Source organism: Silene latifolia, chromosome 9, assembly GCF_048544455.1.
Source record: "Silene latifolia isolate original U9 population chromosome 9, ASM4854445v1, whole genome shotgun sequence".
In the NCBI taxonomy this organism is placed as follows: domain Eukaryota; kingdom Viridiplantae; phylum Streptophyta; class Magnoliopsida; order Caryophyllales; family Caryophyllaceae; genus Silene; species Silene latifolia.
Window position 1 is genome coordinate 180,713,446 of NC_133534.1, and position 18,010 is coordinate 180,731,455.

At 42.8% G+C, this 18,010-nt stretch overlaps 3 protein-coding genes across 3 annotated transcripts; 2 read left to right on the forward strand and 1 right to left on the reverse strand.

Moving 5' to 3' along the window:
• Positions 1–3,930: 3,930 nt before the first annotated feature.
• LOC141601953 (uncharacterized) lies at positions 3,931–5,589 on the forward strand. Its single transcript, XM_074422261.1, has 4 exons — positions 3,931–4,202; positions 4,362–4,941; positions 5,045–5,392; positions 5,434–5,589. The coding sequence occupies exons 1-4, from the start codon at positions 3,931–3,933 to the stop codon at positions 5,587–5,589; spliced, it is 1,356 nt and encodes a 451-aa protein (XP_074278362.1).
• A 1,376-nt stretch (positions 5,590–6,965) lies between these two features.
• LOC141601954 (uncharacterized) lies at positions 6,966–8,328 on the forward strand. Its single transcript, XM_074422262.1, has 3 exons — positions 6,966–7,157; positions 7,271–7,746; positions 8,208–8,328. The coding sequence occupies exons 1-3, from the start codon at positions 6,966–6,968 to the stop codon at positions 8,326–8,328; spliced, it is 789 nt and encodes a 262-aa protein (XP_074278363.1).
• Positions 8,329–17,202: 8,874 nt separating this feature from the next.
• LOC141601955 (uncharacterized) lies at positions 17,203–17,781 on the reverse strand. The gene has a single exon (XM_074422263.1). It carries the CDS (start codon positions 17,779–17,781, stop codon positions 17,203–17,205), a length of 579 nt encoding a protein of 192 aa, XP_074278364.1.
• Positions 17,782–18,010: the final 229 nt, after the last annotated feature.

Here is an 18,010-nt window from a genome sequence, read left to right on the forward strand (position 1 = left end):
AATAATACAAATACAACTGAGCTCATCACCCGAAACACCCATTCATCCCGCCAATCCCTGGCCCGGGGTATTCATCATTCCAACCGAAGTTGAAGTATTCACCATCCCAACCGAAGTTGAGGTATTCATCATCCCAACCGAAGTCGAGGTATTCAATTATAATTATACGTCATGCCAACATAAAATCATCTCAGACACGAGGCTGAGGTATCCAATGCAAACGAAATTCCAATATAAATGATCAATAATAAACAATCCAACGATATACAATCCACATCCATTAATCCATCCAATTTTCACAATACTTTTATAAATTCCACAAACCAACAACGACAAGACGAGTTGAGTAGTTATCCTACCTGGCAAGCAATTCCAATTATGCAGCTCAATCAATCCAATAAATAAAGCAATCCGATTCGATTATAATTCTTCACAACCGTCACCTAATCAAAATATTATAATTCAATTCAATTATTTATTACTTCAAATTACTATTTATAAATTTATATTTATTATTCAAATTTATTATTTATTATTATGATTAAAGGTCTACGGTACTTAAAAACCCGATTCAATTATAACCCGAGTTACCCAAAATAATTAATTAAAAACCCGTCACAAACAACCAAACACTACCCACTACATGGTTTAGAACCCGTGACCGACACCCCTCATAAAACCCACCAAACCCGACACCACAAACCACCACAGCCACCACCCAAGCCCGACACCAGCAGCCTGCAGTACCCCGACCCCCGACAACCACCAACCTCCAGCTCCACTACCACCAGCAACCCAAACACGCACGCCCTAATCCCCACGACACCAACAACACCCACCTGACATCCCCATAAAACACGCCCAAAACCACCACCTAACGCCACCTTCACCGCCACCTACGACCACCAATCAACTCCCCTATCCTCCCTCGACAAGAACCACCCAAAAACCCTCTAACCCAGGCCACCAACAACCCCCAAAATCCCCCCGAGAACCGCCTGCCCAGAACAACACCTCCTCCCCTGTTTTCCGTCACCACCGCACAAACCACCATCCCTGACCACCCAAACACCACCAGCACAACCGCCCCCTGCCGCCAAGATCAACCACCCAAACCCCAGGTCAATACGTGTCCAATTAGTGGGTCAAATAACCATCCCAAATACCCACAACCAACCCGTATAACCCTTCTGCCCAGCCGTCTTTCAACCGCCCCAAAAGCCACCGTAACAGGGTGAACGACGGTCAACTATGGTCAAGTCAGAAAATTTGCAGTGCAAGGTCGCTCTAGGTCCAAATCGCATGTCCTATGGCGGTCTATACAAGTCATACAGTTGTCTTAAAGATGCTCACATGAAACGAATATGAATTGATTTAAGACGGATAATTACCTCGAGTTGATTAATTGGTTTATGTTAATTCCTTCCTCTTCCGTCTCCTAAAGCTTGTTCTTTTTAATTTGTGAATTATTTCTCAGATTTGAGGTGGTATTTATAGTGTAAGATTTAGAGAATACGAGGCCAATTAGGAAACTATGTAACTTTCCTTATTCTAATTAATATAGGAATTGTCATTATAATTATATATCATTATTATTTATCATATACTATTAATCCTACCATCACTATGATTTCCTCATATAATATTTATTATTATTGCCATAACTTTATTATTATTATTATAATTATAATTACCTTTATATAATATTATTTCCTTGTTATATTATTATTAATTCCCGATATAAATCCCGATTATTCTAATACCAATTTAATAATTTCGGCCCATACAATAACAACACACGGTCCAATCACTCGATCAACAACTAAGCCCAAAGCACAAATATTAGCCAAACCCAATTCCCGACTTGCATTATTAATTTATTATGTAATTAACATCTTATTATAATTACTATTAGAAATGTCTTTTAAATAAATTATTAAATTACATAAATTATCTTCACAATTTATTATTAAAATACGGAGTATTACAGTCTTCCCCCCTTAAAATGAACTTCGTCCCGAAGTTCGCCCACAACTCCCATCATCCAACATTATCATTCAACACCATCATCCATTTACGATTATCATCCATACCAATCGCATCACAATATATCACAACAACAACTCAAAACATTCGTAGTATTACATTAGTGGAGGTGTTAGTGGGAGAGTTATGCGGAAACAGAGTTGTTGGTGTGTTGCATGACACTTTACCTTCACTTGTGAACGAGGGACATTGGTCATATTCCCTGTTAGGGATAAAAATTGTATTTTATCACCCGTGACGTGGCGCCTTCTTACTGGCAGAGAGAGGCGAAAATCTAGGTGACGTGGTGCATGGCTGTTGGAGGATGAGAGAAGGAAAGGACCGATGATATGGCGTGTTGAGAACCATAAGATCAAAACCAACAAACACAACTTGAAGTATGAAATAACACACGTGCAGCAAAGTGAGTATTAACCAAGTCAAACAACAAACCCCTATTCTTTAAGGAGTTGACAGGGTTCAGGAACAGAAGCAGAGGAAACTCAGAAACCCTAAGTCTGATTCTGGCAGCTATAAAAGCAAAAGAGTTCACTGTGAAAAGGGGCATTCGAAATTTATCTCAAGCAACGCATCATTCCTCAAAAATCCCGTCTATACTTGGCAACAATTCACTTGCTGAAATAATAATTGTATTTCCTTACTTGCATATTAAACCTTGATTATAGTGCAAAGTTGGTGGGATTCCGACTCCTCCTGCGGTTGTTCCCACATCGGGTTTTCCGCGTTACCAAAAATCCTCCGTGTCATTCTTTCATTCGTCTTTATTTCGTTCATTGTCATCGTTACATTCAAATCGTAATTGGTCTAGATCAATCACTATCACTCACATAATTAAATTCGTAACCGGTAAATTTTTACCAAAACAATTTGACGCCCACCGTGGGGCATAGTGTTCATTTTCTATAGCCAAATCTCGCAAAACCGAAATCGTCACCATGTCCGAACCGACGAGAATCCTTCCAAGACGAGCATGTCGGCTCTGTCTTCCGGAGCAAGATTACCTTTCGCATCCGCAGGATCAGTCAGTGCATCCCCAGCGTTCAGTCAGATGATCCTCGTCAGCATGTCGCCCAGAACCATACCTCCACCTCTGAAACCACCACAGATAACCAAAGCCACAGGCGCATCCAGCTAATCTATATCCAGCAGGGAAAGCAGCTCCAGTAGAGGTGAAGCTGCATCCAGAGGCCCGACCAAGGAGGGATCAGGTGCAGAAGTTCTCAGAAGTAGAGGATCTCCAGCGCTTGATCTGTTGTAGGTGATGATTCATGGGATGGACACTCTGCGTCAGGCCGTTGAGAATCTGAGGAAGGACAACCAGAACCTGATTGCTCAGATCGTGACAGCAGTCCAGGCCAAGCCAACATCAGCACCAGAGGCTCCGACCCGAACCAGCGGTGGAGGATCGAGTCGATTAATTCCATCGGAACTAGTCACCAGACTGGACCTTGCAGGAGTAGCACCCAGTGAATCAATTGAGCCCAGAGGATTGGGGTGCCTGTCATTTGACAACCCACCCAACCTGCAGCAGACATCAAGTAATGCTTTGTTTAACACCCATCTAGATTTGACCTTCCGCCCTTTTCAGGTACCCCCGCACACCAGGCATCAGGATGACAATCTGGACCTGTCATCAATACAGCAGCCCCATTCTGCAGCCAGTTCACCGGTGGAGCCTGGATCGGAGGACTACAGCAGACACTAGGATAGCAGCCTGGATCCATAATCAGTGCCACATTAGTGACCAGTCATCCAGCATCAGGCCAATTTTCTAGAGTGCCCTGGCTAGGAGGTACACCTGCTGGACCCTTCCAGCCTGTTTCTAACCCTCTTTCAGGAGCAAGTAACTCGCTGGAGCAGCAGTACCAGGAGCTGAGGGAGCTGATGTACAGGATACCAGGCGTAGCCCGCCCGTTAGAGAAAGCAACCCGAGATAGCTACGCAGACTCACCTTTCGTGGACGACATAACCCTTGTCGGTGTTCCTAAAGGATGTGTACCGCCAGCCATGACACTCTACGACGGAACCATGGACCCGCTCGATCATATCAACCACTTCAAGCAGAAAATGATGGTGATAACCGCAATTGGATCCTTAAAGGAGGCTTGTATATGTAAGAGATTCGGGTCAACCTTGTCTGGAGCAGCTCTGCAGTGGTTCGTCGGCCTGCCCAACAAGAGTATAGCCAACTTTGCCGACCTAGTCAATGCATTCGACCAGCAATTTGCCAGCAGCAGAAAGCCGGAGAAGTAGACCAGTGACCTTGACCGGATAGTGCAAGGGTTTGAGGAGTCCACCTGTGATTACTTGAATAGGTTCAAAAAAGAGAAGGTGGCTATCCCGAGATATGATATAGCAACCGCTATAAAAGCCTTCCGCCGAGGACTGCACCAGGATTCAGATCTTTACATGGACCTGACGAAGCACCCTTGCACCGCCTTTGAGGAAGTACAGTCAAAGGCAATTGCTGTCATAAGATTGAAGGAAGACTTTGCACCCATCAGAGGTGTCTATGTTTCAGATCCAGTATCCAGAAAAGCTCCAGTAGAGAAGAGGAGCAAAAGGCCCAAACCCTACAGCAGGAGCGTGAACAAAGTTTCTAGAAGTTCTGAAGGAAAGAGCGAAGCAGATCTGCCTCTGAAAGTAAGTGAATATGGTTTTACCACTAATCTTGCAGGATTATTTAAAGCCTTGAAGGAGCTAGGTCGCAGAGTCAGATGGCCAAAACTTCCAGCAGAAGGATACTCCAGCAACAGAAAGGACACGGGCAAGAAGTGTGAGTTTCATGGCAGCAACACCCATGACACCGACGAGTGCCATTCCCTCAGAAAGGAATTCAAGTTCCATTATGATCAAGGAAACCTGGATCACCTCCTACCCAGAGGCACAACCAGAGTAAACTCAGCAGATTAGGTTCTGCCATCTCCTCCTTCTCAATGCACTAGAACTGTGAATGTCATTACAGGTGGATCGAAGTTGTGCGGACTAACATATTCAGCAGCAAAGAGGCACGCAACCAGAAAATTCCTGTAGGATCAACCGCCAGAATCTGCCATCAGTCACCTTTGACGAAACAAATGCATGGTCTGCTCCAGAACAGCACCACGATGCTCTAATCATCACACTCCCCATAGGAAACTGTGAGGTGAAAAAGATCTTGGTGGATACCGGAAGCTCTGTCAACTTGATCATGCTAGAGACACTCAAAGGCATGGGATTCACCGAGAAAGATCTAGCAAAGAAGGCGGTCCCCTTGGTTGGTTTCAGTGGCGAAACAAAGCATTCCTTAGGAGAAATCGTCATCCCAACCTATGTCGGAGGTGTAAACAAGCAGATAAGGTATCTGGTTATTGACAGACCCTCTACTTACAATGTGATCCTTGGCAGGCCCTGGATCCACGAGATGAAAGCAATTCCCTCAACGTACCACCAGTGTCTGAAGTTTCCAACGCCTTGGGGGTGCAAGAGATACGTGGAGACCAGGAAGAAGCTAAGGATTGCTATAAAGTAGCTCTGAAGTCGACAACCAGCTCGCCTACATAGAAATTACAGAGCCAACTCATCCATGATGAATACATTGAACCCCAGCATACAGAACTAGATGAAGTCATCCTGGACGCGTTGTACCCAGAACGAACCGTGCTCATTGGATCTGAATGTACAGGTAACATTCGTGAAGAACTCGTTCGGTTATTAAGAACTAACGGGAATTGTTTTGCTTGGTCACATAATGATATGATAGGGATAGACCCAAGTGTGATAACCCACAAGCTAAGTGTGGATCCAAGCTATAAACCTGTGCAGCAGAAAAGAAGAAAGTTTGCTTCTGAAAGAAACCAGGTAATAAACCAGGAAATAGATAACCTGCTTGCTGCAGGAAAGATTCGAGAAGTAAAATATCCAGAATGGTTGTCTAATGTGGTGGTGGTCCCGAAAAAGAACGACAAGTGGAGGGTCTGCGTAGATTTCACGGATTTAAATAAAGCTTGCCCAAAGGATCCATTTCCACTACCACACATAAACGCCATGGTGGATGCTACTACAGGTCATGAGATGCTGAAATTCCTGGATGCCTGGAGCGGATATAATCAGATAAAGATGCACCCCAGCGGCCAGGAAAAGACAGCATTCAAATCCGAGCGAGGTATCTACTGTTATATTGGCATGCCTTTTGGACTGAAAAATGCAGGATCTTCCTATCAGAGGCTGGTAAACATGATGTTTAAAGAGAAAATAGGCCAAACTATGGAAGTATACATAGACGATATGGTCGCCAAATCAAGGCAGGCTTCGCAACATCATCAGCACCTGGCAAAAACTTTCAATACCCTCAGAAAATATAAAATGAAGCTGAATCCGACAAAGTGTACCTTTCGAGTATCCAGTGGAAAATTTCTGAGTTACATGGTGACCCAGAGGGGGATAGAGGCCAGCACCGAGCAAATCAAAGCAATTCTGCAGCTGGAGTCACCACAGAAACCAAAAGACGTCCAGCGCCTGACTGGAAGAGTGGCAGCTCTAAACAGATTTATATCCAGATCCTCAGACAGATGCCGGCTGTTCTATGACATACTCAGAAAGAGCCAAAGATTCGAGTGGACGGAGGATCATGAGAAAGCATTTCAGGAGCTGAAACGTTATCTCAGCACCCCGCCACTTCTGTCGAAGCCAGAACCAGGAGAGCACTATTCCTATACCAGCCAGTCACAGAAGCAGTAGTTAGTGTAGTACTAGTGTGAGAGCAGGAAGGATCACAGTACCCAGTATATTATGTCAGTAAGTCTCTACTTCCAGTAGAGACCAGGTACACGTCACTAGAAAAACTTGTCCTTGCACTAGTTACAACATCTTATAAATTGCGTCCTTACTTCGAGTCTCCTACAATTTATGTGATAACTAACAATCCTCTTAAGACTATCATGAGAAAACCAGAATTGTCAGACAGGATGGCTAAATGGTCCGTGCACCTAAGCGGTTACGATTTGAAATTTGAACCTCGCACGGCCATAAAGTCTCAGGCTCTGGCAGACTTTGTGTCTGACTTCTGCCCGGCTCTCCAGACCCAAGCGGAACAGGACATTCTGAGTCTGGAGGAAGATAAAGGGGAACAAGTGTGGGAGCTGCATGTGGACGGAGCCTCCAACGCAAGAGGAGCAGGAGTAGGATTGGTCCTCAAATCACCCAGGGAGATCTCATAGTCTAGGTTGTACGATGTGAATTCAAGGCCACAAACAACGAAGCAGAGTACGAGGCATTGATCCTGGGTCTGAAGCTGGCTTTGGATCTGAAAATCAGACACCTCAAGGTTTGCAGTGATTCTAAACTTATAGTTAACCATGTAAATGACTGTTATGAAGCCAGGGATCCCAGGATGATGGCATACCTAGACGTAGCAAAGGAGATGACCCTCAGATTTTTCACGTTCAACATCAAACAAATCCCCAGGGACCAGAACGCAGAAGCAGGCACACTAGCCACCCTTAAGGCAACCTTCAAAGCAGGAGCCGTCTGTACAATACCAATTGTCCACGTACTGGAGTTAGCAATACTAAAACCTGAGCAGGAAGCAGTAGTATTGTGCAGCACCAGCAGTGAAGAAAATACTCCAGACTGGAGGAAACCATACCTAGACTGGCTGCAGAATGATATCCTTTCACCAGATAAAAAGGAAGTAAGGAGCTTCAAAATAAAAGCATCCAGGTTCATACTAATCGATGATGTCCTGTTCAGGAAGTCCCACGCTAGACCCTACCTCAGATGCCTGGATCGGGAAGAATCTCAAGCTGTTTTGCATGCTCTCCACAGTGGAGAATATGGAAACCATGCAGGGGGCAGGAGCCTGTCCAAGAAGGCACTGAGGCAGGGATACTTCTGGCCCACAATGCGCAAAGACGCCATGGAGTTCGCAAAAAGATGTGACACTTGTCAGAGGCACGCCCACATCAGCCACCAGCCAGCAGAGCCTTTGCATCAGGTTATCTCACTGTGGCCCTTCATGAAGTGGGGAATGGACATCGTGGGACAATTACCAGGGCGTCAGGAAACAAAATTTACATGCTCGCTATGACGGGCTACTTCTCCAAGTGGATAGAAGTAGAATCATCCTCCCAGGTTACAGAAATCCAGGTTATATCTTTCATTAAACGCAATATTATATGCAGGTTTGGCATTCCATATGAGATTATATGTGATAATGGATCTCAGTTTATTGGAAATAAGACAGAAGATTTTTGTGCAAGGTGGAATATTTCATTGCAGAAATCTACTCCTAGGAACCCCTAGTCCAACGGACAAGCCGAATCCAGCAATAAAATCATCGTTGAAAACTTGAAAAAGAAGCTGGAAGAAATTGGGGGCAAGTGGGCAGAAGAGCTGCCTCTGGTTCTCTGGGCTGACAGAACCACACCCACGGTTGCAACGGGACAAACCCCCTTCAGCCTGGTGTTCGGAGCAGAAGCAGTCATTCCATCCGAAGTTAGGGTCCCAACCCACACGTACGGATGCATAACAGAAGACCTAAATTAGTAGAAATGGCAAGCAGCCTGGACACGATAAATGAACTCAGAACCAGCACCCAGATCAGGATGGCTTTCTACCGACAGACGGTGGCCAAAAGCTATAACAGGAATGTAAAGGTAAGAACCCTGCAGGTAGGAGATCTGGTCCTGAGAAAAGTCTTCCAGAATACCAAGAACCAACAAGCAGGAAAATTCGCCTACAACTGGGAGGGACCATACTAAGTGGAAAACATAGTTGGAAACGGAGCTTACCGACTCATGACTATGGAAGGACAAATGGTTCGCAGATCCTGGAATATCACCCACTTGAAAAATTATTTCACCTAAGTAACCAGTATGGCCAGCAACTGGGTACTCAGCCTACCAGATACAGCTCAGCCAGGTTCTAGATATTGCTTTAAATATTTCTCTGGCTCTGAATATTTTTCTGGTTCTGAAAATTTTTTCTGAGTTTAACATTTTATGGCTCTCAAAACTTTTGTACATGTTCTGAATTTAAACATTTTTTGATTCCGAAAATGTTCTAAGTTCGACATTTTTTGGTTCTGAAATTTTTCGCACATATTTAGATTTTAACATTCTCTGGTTCTGAAATAACTCTACATGTATTCTGACCATGATATCTCCCAATTCTAAGAATTTTTCAAGTTATAAAACCATTTTAAATGTATTAAGTAAAGAAATTCCCTTTTATAATTTTCTTTCAAATAAATGGCCAAGTGAATAAAAATGCAAACTAATCTAGCAGGGTCTGTATTCACTACAGAAGGCGTGTGTCTGTGGCTAAGCACGTACAACCGGGACAGTCAGCCTCTCACGATGCATTAGCACCCACGCAAGCCTGGCTTCTCCGAACGAGTGGGCGTATTAGACCCCTTAGCCAGCTATCAGACAGCGATGGCCAAACAAGCAACGTGCATGCACAAATCAAAGCACCAGAAACGGTACGACACAAAGATATATCCAGCAGAAAATATTTAAGTTAAAAAGCAAAATATGTCTGGCCCCTGGACCAGACCAAAATACGCCAAACTGTTCAAAATGAAACTAAAGTGTTACGCCCCGGAGGGCCAAAAACTAACTAAGCATAACAAAAGTTTCTCAGACGCAGGAAAAGCTAATCTAGATCAATATGATCCACAGCCTCAGAAGCAGCTGTCTGGGTGTCAGAAGCAGGAGAAGTCACCTCTTCTGCAGCACCTGGATCATCAACAGAAGCATTACCTGATCCCACCATGCCAGCCAACAGATCCAGGTTCAGACCATCAGGAATATCAGCAGCAAGCTTCTCCTCTTCAGCTTCCAAGTCCCAAGTCAAGTGCTCCCCACTCTGGAACGCCTTTATGCACCCGATCTTCGTCTCCAAAGCATCATAGGCAAGAGCATTCATTAAGGTGTCCCCAAGTTTAGAATTCTTCTCCTTCAGCACCTGCACCTCGGTAGCCAGGGAGGCCTTCTCTTCCAGAATCTGGGAAACACGTGCCTCAGCATCAGAAGCGCGTTTCTCAGCGTCAGCAGCAGATTTTTTGGCCTCGGCAACACATTCATTAGCCTCAGTAACATTCTTTTCAGCATCAGAGATCCGTCCTTCAACATCAGAAAGACTGCTCTGCAACTTCTGCTTCTGAGCAGCCTCCTCCAGCAGTAGATTCTGGGCCTTGTCCAATTCAGCTTGGATTTGGAATTTGCTTTCCTCGGCTGCGTTTGTCTGCTTAAGGAGCTCCGTCTTCTCAGCTTCCAGGAGAGGAACTTTCCTCCTTAGAAATAAGGACATCTGGAAAGACTACCAACCCAGAACAGAGTGAAAAAAAAAGAGAGAGAGAATATTTTGAGGCAGTCAGCATGTGTTCACCTCAAATGACTGCTCAGCTGCACGGTCCACCAAGTCATACAAAGCTCTTTTCCCCAATGCAGACTCGGAGGCAGGGAACAGCAGCTGATCCATTAGAGCCAGATTACGCGCGGATTTAACCTTGCCAAAATCATCCGAAAATGTTAAGGCAATAGCTCCAGAAGCAGAAGCAGCTCCAGAAGCAGGAACAACTCCAGAAGCAGGGACAGATCCGGAGGCAGGGATAGAGCCAGTATCAGGAGCAGACTTAGTAACAGGAGTAGGACCAGAAGCAGGAGCAGATTTGGAAGCAGGAAAATCCCCAGAAGCAGAAGGAAGATACCCAGGAATTGGAGGCCTCATAGCTAGAGGAACGACTTCGATGGGAACCTGCTCCTGGGCCTGACCAGCAACAGCAGACCTTCTTTTCGCGCGAGTTCCAGAACCAGTGGCAGTAGTGGCTTTCCTATTCTCGGCGGGCTTGGGAGCGCTCTCGGCGCGCTTCTTTTCTCTCAGAGCCAGAATGTCAGTCAGTGAGGCTTTGGATTTTGGGGAACCTGAAGACAGGAATGTTCAAGTCAGAGCCAGAAAGGCATCACATTACCAGAATCAGAAAACAATTAGAAATGGATAAAGTAATGTACCGGTCGACATTGATTCACGTGCTTCTTCTTCTTCTTCTTCAAGCTCTTCTTCTTTCGAAGCAGATGCAGAGTCCTGAACCAGGTTAGGAAAGGTCCTATTCTTGTCAGGAGGACCAAACATTTTTGTAAGAGATGCAACCTCGTCAGCGAATGGGGTCAAATGGCGCAGACCTACACAAAAAGCCAAGTAAGGAAATATGAGCATCAAAAGAAAAATCCAAAGAAAAATCTGAGCATGCAAGTACCATGAGTCGAACGCCAGACGCTGACGATATAGTCAGTAGGAGCAGGAAGCGTGTTGACTTTCACAAAGATAAAGCGGGTAAACCACTTGCTATCATCCGACTTCACAGGGAAGATGATGCAGTTCTTCTCCCCATCTTGAACCCGGATGGTCACTTGACCACAACTTAGGGATCTGACCGAGAACAAGTGAGCAAGGTCCGAGAGACCAATGTCATAGACAAAGCGGCTGTTCATAGCGTGAATTGCAAGCAAAGTCCGCCAAGTGTACGGAGCAAATTGACAAATGGCCAGCCGATTCAGATTCAAGAACTCTCGAACCAGAGGCGGGAACGGATATCTCAGACCCAGACGGAAGGCATATTCATATAAACATATCCATCCCTTGCGCACAAAGTCGGCGTTTTGGCCGGGGGTTGGAATAAGGAACTCTACCTGATCAGAGAATCCAATCGTCTCCCTAATATGAGCGACGTCATCTGTGGTGAACTCAGAATCACACGAGTGTTTGGCGGACAAAAAACCACCAGAAGGTAAGAGGTTGGACGGGACCGCCGGATCCGAGGCAGAGGTTGAGGAAGCGGTTTTTTGTGACATAATGAAGCAACGAGATGCAAAGAAAGAAAAAGAAAGGAAGGCAAAAGGGGACGAAGTACCTGTTGAAAGCAGCCGGCAGAGGAGAGTTTGTGGGAGAGGAAGGTGAAAAAGGTGAGATAATAATGGAGTGTGAGGAGTTAAGAAACCGAGGAGGTAGTATATAGGGGAGAGAGAGTTTGTGGGAGAGTGGGATAATGAATGTGGCGGTTGAGAGACATAAAGTGGGGGATTTCTCGAGACTAAGGTAACTGATAAAGCTCCGTTAGTTCTCCGCATCGCAAACAGAAATTCCCGCCTAAAAATTTTGAGATGGAAATTTGAGGGCAATTGTTAGGGATAAAAATTGTATTTTATCACCCGTGACGTGGCGCCTTCTTACTGGCAGAGAGAGAGGCGAAAAGCTAGGTGACATGGCGCATGGCTGTTGGAGGATGAGAGAAGGAAAGGACCGATGATGTGGCGTGTTGAGAACCATAAGATCAAAACCAACAAACACAACTTGATGTATGAAATAACACACGTGCAGCAAAGTGAGTATTAACCAAGTCAAACAACAAACCCCTATTCTTTAAGGAGTTGACCTGGTATTCAGTAACAGAAGCAGAGGAAACTCAGAAACCCTAAGTCTGATTCTAGCAGCTATAAAAGCAAGGGAGTTCACTGTGAAAAGGGGCATTCGAAATTTATCTCAAGCAACACATCATTCCTCAAAAATCCCGTCTATACTTGGCAATAATTCACTAGCTGAAATAATAATTGTATTTCCTTACTTGCATATTAAACCTTAATTATAGTGTAAAGTTGGTGGGATTCCGACTCCCCCCGCGGTTGTTCCCACACCGGCTTTTCCGCGTCACCAATAATCCTCCGTGTCATTCTTTCATTCGTCTTTATTTCGTTCATTGTCATCGTTACATTCAAATCGTAATTTGCCCTAGATCAATCACTATCACTCACATAGTTAAATTCGTAACCGGTAATTTTTTACCAAAACATTCCCCGTCTCATTTTGGGACTTCTGCTGCTTTGAGTGTCTCTATTGTGTGAAGTATTTCCATCTATAACTTATATAAACTATTTATGCCCATGTCTACTGTCTTTTGATAGGAAGTCTCAAAAAATGGAACAAACATCACTCTACTTCACAACTGCAGCTTTGTCTTACCTGCGTGAACAGGTTTGTATGTATATATATTTAAATAACCACCTGTGCCTTCACTAGACCCTTCTTTTCCTTTGACAATCATATGTGATGGATTTGACAGGGTTTCAACTTCGAGCTGGTGAAGCTTGGTTTATATGAAGAAGGGCCTATTGATAACGGGGCTAGGATGCATCTCAACTTCAAGGCTAAACTTGTAGATGACCCTAGTTCCCCTGTGGAGAATTTTTTTTGCACAATTGCGGTACGGTTTTTTAGAGGTGAAGATGCTGGATTGCGTGATTTGGCTGTTGAATGCTGCGTATCTTTGGGAGAATCTAAGTTTCTACCAGGTATGTAGTTTTTTTTTGGTACTCACCAGGTATGTAGTTGTCACTACATTACTGCATATGTTACGGTTTTTAATTTAGTACTTCCAAGGCTCAATGATTCCCTGTTACTAACTTGATGTCTGACCTTCATGTACGTTGTAATACAGAGAAAAGAGACAATCGGGGATGCCTATTTTGTATCCAGTTTATACATCTATAGGCGGATGTAAGTGGATAGAGTTGGACTGGAGGACGTACGAGTGTAACGAGTCTTCAGAAGAGGAGCAGTCATCTGAGGACGAGTCCGAGTCAGACGACGAGTTCGAGAAGTAGCTATATTTTCAGTTCTCTGTTGCTTATCAAATTATCAAACTTATTTTGGATGGCCTACAAGAACACGTGCACAAGTCAGAAAAACTAGCAATCCCACCGCCAAACCTCTTTTAACAAAAATCCCAATTAATTCCCACCGCAAAACCCAATTCACCTAATCTCGCCGGCGGCGTCACCGAATCCCCACAAGCCGCCTGTGAGAGCCGCCTTTACCCTTCACCTTTAGCTTATCGTTTTCCTTCTTTTTCGATTTTAAAAGGCTGATTTGGGTGGTCAATTGATGATTTGTGGTGCGGTTGCTGTCTCAGCTTCTTTATTTCCGGCATCTATTGACTTCTCCGAGTCTCAGCTATGTGTTCTTTTGTCTAAGTTCCTTTTCTTGTGTGGTTTTTTTATTTCCTGGTTTGTTTGCTGATCTTTATCCCAATTAGGTCATGGGATGTTCTGAATCTTCCTGTTTATCTTGTTTTCTCTCAATCTTTATGCTTGGTTATCAAACCTTTTATAAGTAGTTGGAGTTATAATCTCAGTAGATTGATTATCAATTTCTGCTACTTAATCTTTGTGGTTTGTTTGTTGTGGATGATAATGGGGTCGATGATAATGACCTTACTAAATTGGTTATGGAATTGGGAGTACCATCCATCTCCAATGTCCATTTGGTGAAAGATAGGGGCAACTCTCTTTTCAGGGAAGGGAATTTCGTTTTGGCTGCTCGTCACTGCACTCAAGCCATTAAACTCGTTTGTTTCCTAGGCCTTCCACCCGCACATGACCAGCCCGTAGCCACTTCCCTATACCTCTCCCTTGTTTTAAATTTAGCTGTTTGTGAGTTGAGGTTGTCCTAGTATAATCGGGTTTGTTGTTACTGCTCTTTCGTCTTATCCTTTGATCCGACCAATGTTAAGGCCCTATATCGTGGAGGCCTGGGTTTTAAGCATTTGAATATTCTCTCCGATGCTCTTGATGACTTTGAACATGCTGTAAAATTTGAACTGCAAAACAACGATGTTAATCAGGAACTCCTTTCTGTGACTGACCTCTTACTTTTCAATGTTAATGGGAAATGGGCCGCTTTTTGTTTTAACCATTTGGGCTCAGACAAGAAAGGAAAGAAACCTTTGCTAGCTGATACTATGACTGATAAGTTTGCAATCCCTGTTGATTTGGACGCAACGTCTTGTAGTAAAGTTCCTTTGGTTAAGGATGATGTTTCTCCTACTCATGCGGCAACTGGTGCTCATATTATTATGGACTCCGAAAAAATGATTGCTACTACTGGTTCTGACATTATTATGGACTCTGAAAGCCTTAACGAGGCTTATCCGGCTTTGGCAACTAAGGATGTTTGTAATCCCTCCACTACTTTTACCTCAAGGCCTGCAATTTACTCCTTCTCAAACAAAAAGCATCCTACTAATAATTTGCGTTTGTAGTCCCAAGATTATGAGAATTTTTTACTTGGGAGGGATCTCTCTTTTTTCCATCCAAGATCTTTCTCATCCTTGAGGGTTCGTCCCCTCACCTCTACAAATTCTATTTCGACGGGAACTCCCCATGAAGATATTTCAAGGGAAGCAGCAGTTCCCATTCTTTATCCTTTTCATGAAGAGCACAACCAACTTTCGCATTTGGGTTTTAAGAGTGTTGAGTTTGGTCAGGAGGAGTCTGTTTCACATATTGCCAAAAAGAAGCGGCTTTTGTATGATTCCTCTCTGGTTAGCAAGGTATCCACGGTTCAAATTCAATTTGCTGCAGTCAAAGAGAACTCGAGCATGACGTGTTGTCGCAAGGTGAAGCATTCCATTCGTCGGGGTCGAATGGTTAGGTCTGTTGTTATCTTGGAGAAGAGACCATCGGGTTCTGTCAATAATTTACCTTTTTTTTGCAAGTACACAGATAATGTTGTTGCAGTTAAAAGGTCAAAACGTAAGGAGACCGACTTGCTCCAGTTCGAGGACTATTATCATCCACCCTTTAAGAAATGTCGTATTTCAGTTTCAGTTAGTTTCACTTGTAATTTTAGTTCGGTTAGTTCAATGTCCAGTAGTTTAGGGGTATCTAATTCCCCTATGTTTGTTTTGTAATTTGTTTTGTTGTATCAAATTCTATGTATGCTCCTTTTTTTAATAGTCTATATAAGATAGTACACGTTTGTCTAAAAAAAGATTAAACATGATAACTTTAAAGTTGTCTATAAAAAAAATTCAAATAACTTTTTATAACTAACACAAATTTGTTTTAGTTTACTTTATAATTTTTGCGTATGTATATAGTTTATGTATATAGTTATACATGAAACATATATACTCCCTCCAATTCCATATTTTCTTCCCCTTGTTAGTGGGTACAGATATTAAGGAGAATAATAAAATAAGAGTAAAATAGTTGAGTGGGGTTTGGTGATAAGAGAGAGATGAATAATTAGGAGTTAAATAAATAATTGTGGGGCCAAAACATTAAAAAAAGTAATAAAATATGAGTAAAAGAGTTGGGTGGGGTTTGGTGACAGGAGAGAGGGATGGATAAAATAATATTAAAAGTTTACCAAAATAAGAAAGGGGAAGAAAACCTGAATAATCCGTTTTAGAAAATAGGGAAGAAAATATAAAATAGGAGGGAGTATTATTTTTTTTGGGTTATTTAACGGAAATACTCCAAACTATGAGAGTGTTGCTCAAAATACTCCACACTCTTGTTTAACTACTAATAATACTAACTAATACACCCTTTCGCTTTTACTACACTATGGCGACTGGTTACCTAAGCAGGTGAATAAAATTTAACTCTCCTTTAACCCCTTTTTTCTTTTCATTTCCATGTTAACCCGTTTCACTCTTTCCTTTACTTTTTCACCTAATCACCATTAAACGCCTCACTATCCTCTTACAACGCCATTGATGCTCCTCACCAACACCTCGCCTCTAATTAATTTGAAAGTTTCCCTCTTTGGTCCTTGTTTTAGGGTTTAATTCATTGACTGTCTTTTTTTTTTAATTTCTTTCGTGTAAATTAATGGAGGAATAATTAGAAATCAAGGTAAGTGGAATGGAAAAGGAAGAAGATGGAAGAAAGAGAAAATTTTTGAAAAAAATGGTTTAAGGAAGAATAATGGAGAAATATGGCTACCATATTTCTATGTCGATCGAAACCGTCTATGTCCACACCCACCAAATGCATTCGATTGCTGCTACAGATTCGAATTTCAAGCCAAATTCGGGTAATTTATGAAAGTGTTGGGTGTCGAAATTCAAGGTATGTTGTAGCAAATTCAGATGGAAATTTTCTGGACTTAGTTTGCACGAATTTGTGGATTAATTATTTCCGAGTTTGCTACAAAATGGAGGTATGAGTTTCTAGCAAAATTGATGTATGAATTTTTTTTTTGCAGAGAAGTTTTGGATATATATTTCATGATAAAAAAAACATAAAATACAAGATCTTTGCCACTCTTTCCTACAAAGGAGACTAGAGAAGTCCCCTAAGGTGAAATAAGAAGAAAAACCCTACAAGAGTCCTAAGAAAGTCGAGCACCATACAAACGTAAAGTTATAACTTTCATAATTACAACACAAAGAGTATCTATAGTGGACTTAGCACCCTTAAAGATCCTATTGTTTCTTTCCTTCCACAAGTAGTAAATAGTAGCCATCAAACTAGCCAGTTGCTTTGCAGTTCTTCTGGTGGAAGCACTATCCTGCATAATATGAGCCAACAAGTAGGAGCGCAAAGGAAGATGAGCCCAGTGAGCAATAACAGACAAAGTTTGCCTTGAATAATCACAATAAAAAAACAAATGAGAGAGGTCTTCACAGCTATGTTCACATAGCACACATCGATTAATCAAAAATAGCCCTCGAGTTATCAGTTTGCCCACTGTAGATAAGCCATTGTTCATAACCATCATACCAGTGAAAGAATGCTTAGAATGACATCCTGCTCCATTAACCAGAGTAGACCAAGTGACTGGAGCCCTTCTACTTCTTATAAAGTCATACATAACATCAGTATTATACCTCGACTGGGATGTGCAGTTTTCAAGCTGCTGGATAGCCTGATCAGGGGAGCCTGCATGTTCTAGGAGAAGATCTTTCATTTTAAGTACATTGTTACAGTAGCGGGAGTTGGTGATAGTTTGCTTAGCATCCCATATACTAACTCCTTTTAACACGGGCTAAAATTAATGTATGAATTGAAACTTGAAATAAGATGCTTTTGCTACTTAGTGTGGGTTTAATTTCTGCTATGTCAGAACATTGATTTCCTACGTATTAATGTATGAATTGAGCCAGTTTATTGTAATTTTGGTTTCTTGATAATGTGGT